Source organism: Hyla sarda, chromosome 2 (assembly GCF_029499605.1).
Source record: "Hyla sarda isolate aHylSar1 chromosome 2, aHylSar1.hap1, whole genome shotgun sequence".
NCBI classification, from domain to species: domain Eukaryota; kingdom Metazoa; phylum Chordata; class Amphibia; order Anura; family Hylidae; genus Hyla; species Hyla sarda.
In genome coordinates this window covers 52,687,075-52,701,160 of record NC_079190.1, presented here as the reverse complement: position 1 = coordinate 52,701,160, position 14,086 = coordinate 52,687,075, and the positions used below count along the sequence as shown (strand labels likewise).

The window sequence follows — 14,086 nt, the reverse complement described above, 5'->3', positions numbered from 1 at the left end:
ACCTTAAATCACTGCAACCCTGCTATTTATCCACCTACTGCAGCATAGCCGCACTCCCCCACCATGTGACCCATGACATACTGTCTCAGGCCGTATGAAACGCTGGGAAAGGTCAGCGACTAAAGAAAAAATATCACTGGCACTACAGCACTTCCAGGTGTGGGTCCTGTGCATGCAAACAGGACAAAGGGCTCAAAGGCTTAAAGGGGTACTCTGCCCCTAGACATCTTATTTCCCTAGCCACGCCCCCTAATGACATCATGCCACGCCCCAGCTGTCACGCCCCTCCTATACACTTGCATTGAGGAGGCGTGGTGTGATGGCATGAGAGGCATGGCCGTGACATTATGACCCCGGCTCCAAGCATTAAAGGGGCTAAAAACGTTTTTTTTTTTTTTTAAATACAGCAACTGGCTCCAGAAAGTAAAACAGATTTGTAAATGACTTCTATTAAAAAATCTTAATCCTTTCAGTACTTATGAGCTGCTGAAGTTGAGTTGTTCCTTTCTGTCTAAGTGCTCTGTGATGACACCTGTCTCTGGAACTGTCCAGAGTAGAAGCATATCCCCATAGCCAACCTATTCTACTCTGTGCAGTTCCCAAGACAAGCAGAGATGTCAGCAGAGAGCACTGTTGCCAGACAGAAAAGAACAACTCAACTTCAGCAGCTGATAATTATTAGAAGGATTAAGATTTTTTAATAGAAGTTTCTTCTATTTCTGGAGCCAGTTGATATATAAAACCCCTTTAAGAACAAACAAAGCCTGAATTATGAAAAAAAAAAAGCAGATATCTGCATATTGTGACAATGTCCTAGCCATTCATAGTCTTGGGCAACTTCATGCAATTTTGCAACAAAGTGTAATGTTTGGTTTTTATAAAAAAAAAAAAAAAAAAAAAAATGCATACAAATTAAGGTTTGTGTCTAAAAGCCAACACCCCATAAAAATAAAAGTTCAGGATGTGTAAAGTGCATACACTTGTTTACGTCTACATGCACGTACCTATACAAAAATCATCCAAAAGGGGCTTCTGACCGTTAACAAAAGTTCGCTGCAGACTGGGACCAGCAAGTAAACAAATAAAAATAAAAAAACACACAAAAAAAAAAATATAATAATAATTAACCCTTTCTCTCCACAGTCGCCACTGCTATTGTGCATGTGATCAGCAACCAATGGCTGGCCTAGTGTCTCATGGCAGGGTGAGTTCTGGCGGGGGAGTTTCCTTTTAACATGACAGTCCCAGCTTGCAGTTTTTGTTAAAGGGGTTATCCAGGAAAAAACTTTTTTTTATATATCAACTGGCTCCAGAAAGTAAACAGATTTGTAAATTACTTCTATTAAAAAAAATCTTAATCCTTTCAGTACTTATGAGCTTCTGAAGTTAAGGTTGTTGTTTTCTGCCTAAGTGCTCTCTGATGACATGTGTCTCGGGAACCGCACAAATCCCTATAGCAAACCTCTTCTAAACTGGGCGGTTCCCGAGACACGTGTCATCAGAGAGCACTTAGACAGAAAATAACTACCTTAACTTCAGAAGCTCATAAGTACTGAAAGGATTAAGAGTTTTTAATTGAAGTAATTTACAAACCTGTTTGACTTTCTGGAGCCAGTTCATATATAAAAAAAGTTTTTTTTCCTGGATAACCCCTTTAAGGGGTAGCAAAGACCCCTTTTAGACATCAAAGATCTCCTTGATGGCAGAAAGCATTTGCGCTAAAGAGTAGACTAGTGTTTCCCAACCAGGGATGCTTCCAGCCGTTGCGCAACGACAACTCCCAGAATGCCCGGACAGCCGAAGGCTGTCCGGGCATGCTGGGAGTTGTAGTTGTGCAACAGCTGGAGGCACCCTTGTTGGGAAACACTCGAGCAGACATTCTGATTAGGCACAGGGAGGTATAAGATGCGCAAGTGCTCAGAATTCTCACCCAGTTAACACAATGTAATTAATAAAATACAATACCTCCCTAAATATGTGACATCTACCCTCTTAAACTAGTAGGATGGGTGAACTGAAGCTCCTGTATCATAACCCCTGGGGTCATTGGAAGTAAATCTATTCATTTTGCTCCCCAACGTTAACAAGTGGTTTCCAAAGCACTGCAGCTAGAGCTTTTGATGCATTTATAGTGGGTTTTATGGGAGTAAAAAATTGATGGCCTTTGCTCTGCATAGGCCACCAATCGCAGATTGGTGCCCATGCTGTTCATTGTATAGTGGTGGCACCAGGTAACTGCAGCTCAGCTCCATTCACTACAATGGGATTCAAGCTTCAGTTATCCAGCACCACCACTATAAAATAAACGGTGCAGGGCTTCCGACCCCGTATAGCTAATCGGATAGGGGGTGCCAGTCACCAATCACCAGCCTGCCAATCACCGATTGATGGCCCTCCTGAGGACAGGCCATCAATCATATAGCACAAGGATAAGGGTGTGTTCACACTGCGGAGTCTCCGCTCGCTGAATTCCGCGAGCAGAGATTCCGTCTGGCGGCCGCCGGGGATCCTTCGGCACTAAATCCGCGGGGCACTGTGCAGTCACCATTGACGGCTATGCAGTGCTTGTGGAATCCGCGCAAAGAATGAACATGTTCTTTCTTTGCGCGGAACAATTTCAGCGGCAGAATTGTCCACAGCAGAAATTCCGCAGTGTGAACGGGTCTCGCGGAGACCCATTCACACTAATGTTAAGTTCACACCACGGAATTCCCTCACGGAGTTCCGCTCGTGGAATTCCTTGGGAATTCCGTAGTGTGAACGCACCCTAAAGAAAAAAAAATGCAGCTCACCACTCAATGTAGATGATTCTTCAGAGGCCGACGGGCTCCAATGTAGTGAAGGGGAGCACGGATCACAGAGTGGGCCGCATCCTGTGCAATTAGTGGTTAAAAAAGAGGAAAATCAGTATCCAGCTCTCCCAAAATAATATATAAAGTTAAAACTTCACTTTTAATCGGTAAGCATTAAAACAGGACAAAACAGAAGTAAAAGCAACAAAAATGAAATGCAGACGCGTTTCAAGCTAAAACAGCTCTTAATCAAGGCCATGAGTAAGAGCTGTTTTAGCTTAAAAGGAGTCAGAGTTTTGTTTTTGTTCTTTTTTTCTGTTTTGTCCTGTTTTAATGCTTACCGATTAAAAATTAAGTTTTAACTCTATAGATTATTTTGGGAGAGCTGGATACAAATTTGGATACAATGGATACATCAACCATATAGTCTCAGACAACCCATTTTAGAACTAAGGTTTTGAGATTTAAAATGTCAATATTTGATATACGTCCTTGACAGTGAAAGGGTTAAGACACCCTAAAAGGACTTGAATAGAATTTTAGCAGTTTTGCTACTATTAAATCTAATTGTAGACAAGATCATAGACAAAATCTACCCAAGGGCAAGAAGACTTGGTGGGTGACTCTGTGTCACCACCATTGAGCCGTAGCCTAAGACTGGGTTCTCACCAGTGTTGGTGAATATTAAAAAAAATAAAATACAGAATTATCTGCCGGGTCTGTCAGGTTTCCATCATGGTGCCTGGCATTTTACCTCCTGTGCTATACTGTCCAGTAGTCTTGATGGAACCTGCGATGGAGGAACCCAATGCAGGTGTGAACCCAGCCCAATCAATTTGCCTGATGGAATAGATAACCACGGTGTGAGGCCCATCTTCATGTCTATGGTCATCTTTGTGCCTTTTGCGTTTCCCACTTTGTGAGACTTTGTGCATTAGTGTTGTCTGTGGTGAATTGTTAGTCATTGAATGTTTATTTTTTTTTTTTTTTACACAATGGATCCACCAAAGCTGTAAGTTAATCTAAAACTTACCTGTAAAATACAACTAGAGATTAATATACAGAATAGACGCCTGTAAGAACTGCACTCACTCCTATGTACTATCGTAATGTGTCCCTGAGTTTCCACTATGGGAGATTACACTTACAAATAAAAAAAAAACGAACAATTGGCTACAAAATTCTGTAAAGCCTGATACCTTTACATATCTTTCTGCACAGTTAGCTAAGGCATACCGTGTCCTTGTTACCCAAGTCACATACAGACTAGACTCTTAATATTCATGCTTGACATGGACTCCATGCAGCGCCACCATCTGGAGAAATAGCGTATTAATAACTGGATACCCGTCCAGCAAGTGGGTGGCCAATCCTGGTAGCTACCCAAGCCCTTGGAGCAGGTGAGTGACACCTGTTTGCCGAGATCAGTCAGACCAGTCATTTTCATCAAACTCTGAATCATCCTCTGAGTCGCTGTACTCCACAGCAATGCGTCTGGACAGGATCGTGGCCACATCATTTCCAACTGGTTCCCGTTTGGCTTCCTGTTCACGCTGTTCTTGTACCTTTTTCAATTGGATTCCTTATAAAATATAATATATTATATATAAATAAATTAATATAAAAATAAATAAAAACAAACAAATATAAAAATATAAATAATAAAAAGACATATCCCAAATTACTCTAAATTACAAAACTAGTGCCATCACCACATTGGCCCCGATTTATTAATCTCTCAGAGACCAAAAAAATGTCTGTCTTTCCCACATGAACAAAATATATATTTATATATATATATTTTTTTGTAACAACCATTAGAATTCAGAAATCTTCAGATCAACACAAGGTGCCTTATCTCCCTTACATGGAAAGAGTACATGGTCATAAATCAACTTCAAAGTTTGTTCTAGAGAGGAAAGATGAAGGCTGAAGACAGACATGTCACTGTGATCGGCACAGTGCAGATTTAGGGGGAAAATATCTGATGTCCATAGCCTTTAACAGCCCCATCGATGTGTTCTCTTAAAGGGAATCTGTCAGCTCTATATGCTGTTCACAAGAGAGGCCATGCACAGCCACAATATGCACACCTATTCTCTCTCCCACTCCTCCCTGCCTTGACTGATTGATGTACAGGGCTCAGTGCTGGAAGCCAAGCCCTGTTAGAAATTCTTCTTTTTATTCAATCATAGCAGGTTTACAGTACCATTTCATGTCTCTGCTTGAAGTGTTGAATACATGGCCACTTCAGTCCGGAAGCGACGTTTCGGATTGAATGAATAAAAAAAATAATTTGTACCAAGACTACGTCTAACTGGGAGTCTATTTAACTTACTTGTAAAACGCTTGTCTGAATAATGCCTTAAGAAACCAGTCTGTGAGAACCAGTATACACACATCTCTTGGTTTAAAGGGAACCAATCATCAGATTTTACCCTATATAACGCTTGGTAAAGTGTTATATAGGGTAAAATCTTTATTTTCGCCATTCCCGGGGGATGCTCCTGCCACCAGGGATGGTGAAGATATGAAGTTATAAACTAGTCGCCGCCGCCGTAAGTAGTCACCTAGGCGGGGAGCTCTTCTCACCTACTCCCGTTCTTCGGCCGGCAGCGACGCCCCCTCCGCTTGATTGATGGGCAGTGTCATCGCTCTGCTTTGTATGTTCAGTGAGCGGAACAATGACGTGGCCCATCAATCAAGCGGAGGGGGCGTCGCTGCCGGCCGAAGAACGGGAGTAGATGAGAAGAGCTCCCCGCCCAGGGGACTACTTACGGCGGCGGCGGTGACTAGTTTATAACTTCATATCTTCACCATCCCTGGAGGCAGGAGTGTCCCCCGGGCATGGTGAGGACAAAAAGTTTACCCTATATAACGCCTTACCAAGCATTATATAGGGTAAAATCTGATGATTGGTTCCCTTTAAAGGGTTTTTTTTTTTTTTTTTTTTTTTTTTTTTTTTATCAACTGGTGCCAGAAAGTTAAAACAGATTTGTAAATTACTTGAATTAAAAATTCTTACTCCTTCCAGTACTTATTAGAAGCTGTATACTACAGAGGAAATTCTTTTATTTTTGGATTTCTTTTTTATCACATTGTTCTCTGCTGACCTCTGCTGTCCATTTTAGGAACTGTCCAAAGCAGCATATGTTTTCTATGGGGATTTTCTCCTGCTCTGGACAGTTCCTGAAATGGACAGAGGTGTCAGCAGAGAGCACTGTGGTCATGACAGAAAATAAATCCAAAAAGAAAAAGAATTTCCTCTGTAGTATACAGCCGATAATAAGTACAGGAAGGATTACGATTTTTTTTAATAGAAGTAATTTACAAGTCTTTTTAAACTTTCTGGCATCAGTTGATAAAAAAATAAATAAATAAATAAAGTTTTCCCACTTGAGTACCACTTTAAACAAGATATCATTATACAGAGGCTGATAGACCTCTGTCCAAGAGGAAATAAGTTATTTGTAAAATAAGTAAAGAATTATAAGCACACACTATTTGAATATAAGGAAGCCAAGCCCTGTACATTCACCATGCAGGGCACAAATGTTGTGGGAGAGGGAGAAGGCATTCATTCTGCAGCTTAATAAGCCTCTATGACACTTTAGCACTGAGCATGATATAGAGTTGACAGATTCCTGACAGCATGTCCACATTCCCCACCTGACACAAAGAGATCTGTCAATAAAACAGAGCAAGATAGAGAGAAGATCGAGAGGAGATGCCCAGGGGACACTTCTCCCCAGGACCAGCACTTATTAAATCTATGTTTTCTCTAAAACACTGCAACGTTTTAGAGTAAAATATAGGTCGACCTAAACAGAGAACAGGTCGCCATTTCCTGCTAGGTTCCCTATAGTCAGGCCATCCTATCTGTAGCCTTCTTCTGCCATACTCTGATAGCTTTATTATTCGGCCTTGTGTAGACAGGGGTTTCTCCATCTGATCCATGTCATGCTAGTTCTCTAGAAATGAAAATTTCGTGTTTGTCCATAAAGACCGGACATCGACATTCTCTGTATGAAAAGATAGTGGGGCCAAAAGTAATCCCTAAAAACCTGAGCATAGCCTTTTGCTAAACTGACAAAATAGCTAAGGTACATAAACGTGAGCTTTCTTTTTTGGTGGGTTTTCCCTCTTTTCATATGACCCAATAACCCAGCTATACTGCTTTTAACACTGTGATGTACGTTCAGTTCACCAGGAGGTGGTCCTGGGGTTGCAGCTGTAATACAAGTACAATAATGTGTCAGAAAGTAGCCTCTAGAACAGTGTTTCCCAACCAGGGTGCCTCCAGCTGTTGCAAAACTACAACTCCCAGCATGCCCGGACAGCCTTTGGCTGTCCGGGCATGCTGGGAGTTGTAGTGTTGCAAAAGCTGGAGGCACCCTGGTTGGGAAACAATGGTCTAGACTGATAGTCAAGCATGTTCTGCTATAATGAAGATTTTTACTCACCCATCCTAATAGCGGAGAGGAGATCGCTACGAGCATCACTTGTCAGGCCTAGGAGATGTGCACCGTCAAGACGTTTTGCTTCTAACACTTTGGCGAAATGCATCGGTGATGAAGAAAGAGACAGAACAGATAAGGGAGGTCCTGGTGGTGGAGGCGGAGGTCCAGTAGCAGCAGAAATGCTGACTCCACCAGGAGGAGGAGAAGGTGCATATGGAGACCCAGATAACTGCCCTCCGGGGGATCCAGGGACTGGGTGCTGAAGAGGACTAACAAAAGCAGTTTGAGCAGAAGGAATGACTGGTGGAGGTGGAGGCGGTGATCCAGTGGGATAATATTCCATCATCTGTGATGGCAGAACTCGCCTAAGAAGAGATTTCAAATCATTAGCCCATTGTTTCCTATTATTTGCCTATGAACACTTTACCCTTTAACGGGGTACTCTGCTGCTCAGCGTTTGGAACAAACAGCCGTCACGCCCCCTCCTATAGACTTGTATTGAGGGGGCGGGGCATGGCATCATGAGGGGGCGGGGCTGTGACGTCACGAGCTCCCGGTGCCGGCTCCAACATTCAGAACAGTTTGTTCCAAACGCTGATCAGTGCAGTACCCCTTTAAGGGATTAAAGGGGTATTCCAGGAAAAAAATTATCAACTGGCTCCAGAAAGTTAAAACAGATTTATAAATGACTTCTATTAAAAAAAAAATCTTAATCCTTTCAATAATTATCAGCTGCTGAAGTTGAGTTGTTGTTTTCTGTCTGGCAACAGTGCTCTCTGCTGACATCTCTGCTTGTCTCGGGAACTGCACAGAGTAGAAGAGGTTTGCTACAGGGATTTGCTTCTAAACTGGACGGTTCCCGAGACAGGTGTCATCAGAGAGCACTTAGACAGAAAAGAACAACTCAACTTCAGCCGCTTATAAGTACTGAAAGGATTAAGATTTTTTAATAGAAGTAATCTACAAATCTGTTTAACTTTCTGGAGCCTGTTGATATATATATATATATATATATATATATATATAAAATTCCTGGAAAACCCCTTTAACATTTGTATTAAAATTGTTATCTACATATTACAGACTATGCCCTATGCACTGTGTGATCATGGAGGTCGACCACTGGGATCCCCATTCACCAAAAGAAAAGAGGTCCCTTGTCCAAATGAATGGTGTGGAGGCTGCATGCTCAGTCACTGCTCCATTTACTTTCAATGGGACTTCCAAACATTACACAGTATTGAACTAGGCAACATTTGGAAGCCCAATAGATAGTGAACGGAATTGCGGCTAAGCATGCGCAATGTTGTTCTATTCAATCAGGGGTCATTTGGACCTACACTGATCTGCTGGTTATCCCCTTCCTATCCTGTGGATACCCAAATACATGTTTTATTTTAGAATGAGCTCCCAATGCACAAATCACAAATATTATAATTTTTTTAAAGTCTGTTTAAAAAATAAAAAAATTAAAAAAAAAATCTACTGCCCAATGTATGAGTAATTGGACACTTAGTTTGAATTCTGCTCAAAGCCACTACAAAATATTTCAGAAAATACCTTTTGCATCACTATAAAGTGCATCAAAATTGACTATAATGTCCTTAAAGGTGTTATCCAGGAATCGAAAAACAGATCATTTCTTTCAAAGACCTCTCTCTGTCTGTCTCCAGTTTTGGTGTGGTTTTGCAGCTCAGTTCCATTGAAGTGAATGGAGCCAAGTTGTAATACCACACCCAAAGTGTAGACAGACCGGCAGCGGTCTTTGAAAGAAATGAGGTCTGTTTTTTCGGTTCCTTTAAGTTGTGCAATGAAATTACCTGCACTCTGTGGAAGGTAGGGGAGGTGGCCCATCCATCATTGATGACGGTGGTGGTGGTGGCGGTGGCTGTTGTGGTCTACTCAATGTCCCATGTCTTAGGGTGCCTGTGGAGGATCTGAAATCATGTTCGTGGACCTGATTGGCCCCTATATGATGCAGCGACTCTCCTGATCCAACATATGTTGGGGTCATTGGATGTTGGTGGCCGGAGTGGTTTGGAGTTGCAGGATAGGAGTATTCTGTCAAATCAGATACATGAGACCTTATATAAGAAAAACAAAAAAAATTATGTTAGACCACATTAGACCAACGTTCACAACCTAACACAGAAACAAATAACAATTTCATGATAAGTTGGTAGAAATGAAAAGTCAGTGACATAGCGTTACATGTAAAGGTGACACCAGGTTTGCAACCTTTTAGTGGAATAAATATATTTAGTAAACTCCACGACATGCCATCACCAGGATATAACTAAGATGGTTATGTATCTAGGGCTATATTGTAATTTTAAAGAGGTACTCCACTGGCCAGTGTTTGGAACATTTAGTTCCGAACGCTGCAGGGGTTGGTCACGCCCCCTTGTGATGTCACGCCACACCTCTTAATGCAAGTCTATGAGAGGGGGCATGGCCGACCTTCGCAGCGTGCACACAGCGTTCGGAACTAAATGTTCCGTACATTGGCCAGTGGAGCATCTTATCCCCTAGCCAAAGGATAAAGGATAAGAGGTCTGATAGTGGGGGTCCTGCTGCTGGGACCCCCGTGATCTCAGAGCAGCACTCTGCATTCTAAACAGTATGTTTAGAACGCTGGGTTCCTGTGGCTGGAGACGTGACATCACCCCACACCCCCTCCATTCATGTCTATGGAAGAGGACCGTCACGCCCCCTCCCATAGACACGAATGGAGGGGGCGTGGGGTGACATTACATCTCTAGCTGCAGGAACCCAGCGTTGTAAACACTGTGGGTGGAGTACCCCTTTAAGGTGCAGCAGCATCATATGCCATAGTTTTCAGAGGAATCCCTAAAGAAAATCAAAGCAGGTAGGAAGAAGATGCGATCTATATATATAAATATATATATATATATATATATATATATATATATATATATAGATCAACTGGCTGCAGAAAATGAAACAGATTTGCAAATTATTTCTATTAAAAAAATCTTAATCCTTTCAGTACTTATGAGCTGCTGAAGTTGAGTTCCTCTTTTCTGTCTAAGTGCTCTCTGATGACACCTGTCTCGGGAGTAGAAGCAAATCCCCATAGCAAACCTCTTCTACTCTGTGCAGTTCCCGAGACAAGCAGAGATGTCAGCAGAGAGCACTGTTGCCAGACAGAAAACAACAACTCAACTTCAGCAGCTGATAATTATTGGAAGGATTAAGATTTTTTAATAGAAGTAATTTACAAATCTGTTTAACTTTCTAGAGCCAGTTGATATAAAAAATAATGTTTTTTCCTGGAATACCCCTTTAATTCCTCATATTGCTATTGGGTGTGCATCTGTTGTAGCATTTTTGTCTTGTTCTTAATTCAATTGACTAGTATCCCACGTCTATCAAGGGCCCATAAAATGTTCTTCCCCTTGAGCCTTATGCCCATTTCTAAATCAGATTACAGCTGACCTAGAAAGAAGGCAGCAGAGGCAGCCCCTGATGTTTTATACAGAGCAGGGCACTCCTTTTTATAAATCTCCCCATTTGTGCAAACCATGCAAGCTCCACCAATGGAAGCACACTACAGGCACAAGCATGTCCGATGCAATAAAATAAATTCAACTAACCCTTCTCCTATTTCGTCTCCAGTAAATGTCCACATTGAGTTTTTCTGGAAGAGCCTGAACCGCCATTAGCTACTAGATCAGTGTTTCCCAACCAGGGTGCCTCCAGCTGTTGCAAAACTACAACTCTTTCGGCTGTCTGGGCATGCTAGGAGTTGTAGTTTTGCAACAGCTGGAGGCACCCTGGTTGGGGAACACTGTACTAGATATTCAATCTTTCAATATGATATTACAGCAGTAACTGTAGCTCCCATTTCACCTACCTGCGCTTTGGCTACAGACCATGACCAGTTGTTGACTGCTTGATTGCATGATCATATCATAATGTCTACTCCACTTTAAAGAGGTTTTACCATGAAGCATTATGTGAAACTAAACATATTCCCAATGTAATTCATTAGAACTTAAAGGGGTACTCCGGTGGGAATTTTTTTTTTTTTTAAATCAACTGGTGACAGAAAGTTAAACAGATTTGTAAATGACTTCTATTAAAAAATATTTACCCTTCCAGTACTTATTAGCAGCTGTATGCTACAGAGGAAATTATTTACTTTTTGAATTTCTTTTTTTGTCTTGTCCACAGTGCTCTCTGCTGACACCTGATGTCCGTATCAGGAACTGTCCAGAGCAGGAGAAAATCCCCATAGCAAACTAATGCTGCTCTGGACAGTTCCTGATACGGACAGAGGTGTCAGCAGAGAGCACTGTGGACAAGACAATAAAAGAAATTAAAAAAGAATAGAATTTGCTCTGTAGAATACAGCTGCTAATAAGTACTGGAAGGCTAAAGATTTTTTTTATAGAAGTCATTTACAAATCTGTTATTTACAAATCTGTTTAACTTCCTGCCTATTCTTGGTTTAGGAGGCCAGTAGGTGGTCTAAATCACTGCTGTAAGGAAGGCTGTAAATTAGACCACCCACTTTTTAAAAAAATGACACGTTGGACTATTCGAATACTTTCCCACAAAAAAAAATAAACAAAAATGTTTTATATTATTTATATATATATATATATATATATATTATATATATATATATATATATTATGTATATAAATAAAATCAATCTACTCATCTTTTCCTGCTCCCTGCAGCTTACATGGCACATTCAATGTGGCAAGTGCCCTTCAACTTGTACCAGTAAATAATGATTATAAAATACAAAATAAAAGTTACATGTCTCCAGGATGGATTTTTACACACTGGCAGTAAATAACAAAGGGTCCTATTGGATGACATCACCATATCTGGTCAAGACCAGTATATGGAGGGTTAATTTGAAATATATATTCCTATAGATTCCCCTAGGGGTTAATCCAAAAAATACCCTATTTTCCCATATACTTCTTAAAATCCCATAAGCTTTATTGGTATCTTTCTACACACTTTAAAATCCAATATTGCTGAGAACCCTTGATGTTATGTTTGATTCACTGTCTCTTTTCAATTCTGTCCTTGGTACTTGTGTTCAATATTGGTGGGTCTGAGTGTGCCCGCAGGTCACATTCAGGGCTCAGCAATATTCTTATTTAAAATATCTATACTCTGCCCCCCTCCACATGTTTCGCTACGTAAGTAGCTTTATCAAGAGGTGGCAGGCATCTGAGCATGGACGCCGTGTCTGCTACTTTTATAAACTCTGTTTGCAACGTTACTGACATGGGCCTGATCGCTCCCTGTCCAATAGGCTACTGAGTCCCTCATTGGGGTCTCCTGATTGGGTCATTCTTTATTGATTGTCAGGACCACTCTGCAGTAAGGGCTGGTTCCTTGTTCTAATTCCTCCTCCCCTAATCACATGTCCGCCTTATTCGCTTCACTAGCCAATTATCGTGTGTGTTTACCTCCGTCGTCACCTGCGCAGTCTCGGCTGCACGATAACTTCAATTATTACTGCATACTATGTATGTATTATTGTACCTGTTTTTCTACATACTTCCATTGGCTCGCTGCCATAAAGGGGTACTATCGTGGAAAACTTTTTTTTTTTTTTATCAACTGGTGCCAGAAAGTTAAAGATTTGTAAATGACTTCTATTAAAAAATCTTAATCCTTCCAGTACTTTTTAGGGGCTGTATACTACAGAGGAAGTTCTTTCCAGTCTGACCACACTGCTCTCTCCATGTCAGGAACTGTTCAGAGTAGGAGCAAATCCCCATAGCAACCCTATGCTGCTCTGGACAGTTCCTGACATGGACAGAGGTGTCAGCAGAGAGAACTGTCCATTTTAGGAACTGTCCAGAGCAGCATATTGTCCAGAGCAGAATACATAACATATTTTTTTATATTCCAGTGTGTTTTGGGTTGAACAGTTAAGGTAAGAAAAAAATGTGAAAAATATCTTGTTCCAGCACTCAGTAGAGATATTGCATTATTTCATTATATAAAAACATGTTCGTATAAAAAACAAAAAAAAACACAACTTGAAAGCATGGGAAGCATACGTATGCATTTCTGGCCACTGTTTCTCTTAAGTATCGCTATTACTAATAGTCATAGCAGCTAGAAATGCATAAATGTATTTCCCATGTTTTTAGGAGTTTTTTTTTTCTTGTACCTTCATGTTTTTCAATTGATGGAATAAAGGATTGATTTTTCTCTCTATAGAGAGCAGTGCCGTCTGCATTGGAACAACGTTTATAGATTTTCTATTCATGTAAAAAAAAAAAAAAAGAAAAATCTGCATATGGGGAAAGTATAAATATTTATTTATGGAGCGCCATTTAGAAAAAAAAAGTGTAAATTAAAAATGACATCATCAAGTGCTTAAAAAAAGTGATCTGCATGGTGGGATCAGTCAGCAGGTGGCTGTAACGTCAGACAGCACAGGGCAATGTTAAGCCTCTGCTGAGTAGATCTGACACAGACAGAATTAAAGACAGACCTAGTGTCCGGGGACATGGATCCCTCAGAAGACGCTGCTTGGTATACGTTTGGGGACAGCCTGCTGTCAGGCCTCAGCTCTTTGTCATAGGCCATTATGTTCCACTCCTGACGTCTGTTCCTGGCTTTCCTGACTTTTTTCACTTCACGCGTTGTGCCGTCCACACGCTTCTGTTCCTGAGACAGATAAATCGAAAAGGTAAAGTTTATTTAATAAAGTCAGTACAGCAACAACATTTTATTTACAATCTAACATTTCTACATTAGCTCATGGCTATCCCTACTGTACACATTACTGTTTGCATTATACCTGCACTGTAAGACAAATGGGGAGTT

The 14,086-nt window shown here is 41.0% G+C and overlaps 1 protein-coding gene across 4 annotated transcripts in view; it reads right to left on the bottom strand.

Annotated features, from left to right (window-relative positions):
- Positions 1 to 3,147: 3,147 nt before the first annotated feature.
- The window catches only part of WASF3 (WASP family member 3), a 66,474-nt gene continuing 55,535 nt past the window's right edge, over positions 3,148 to 14,086 (bottom strand). For all 4 annotated transcript variants that reach the window (XM_056561790.1, XM_056561793.1, XM_056561792.1 and 1 more), the window contains exons 6-9: positions 13,752 to 13,927; positions 9,073 to 9,336; positions 7,256 to 7,617; positions 3,148 to 4,374 (exon numbers count right to left, since the gene is read on the bottom strand). In XM_056561790.1, coding sequence (XP_056417765.1) covers positions 4,217 to 4,374; positions 7,256 to 7,617; positions 9,073 to 9,336; positions 13,752 to 13,927 — 960 coding nt within the window. In that variant the 3' untranslated portion in view covers positions 3,148 to 4,216. The remainder of the gene's footprint in view (positions 4,375 to 7,255; positions 7,618 to 9,072; positions 9,337 to 13,751; positions 13,928 to 14,086) is intronic.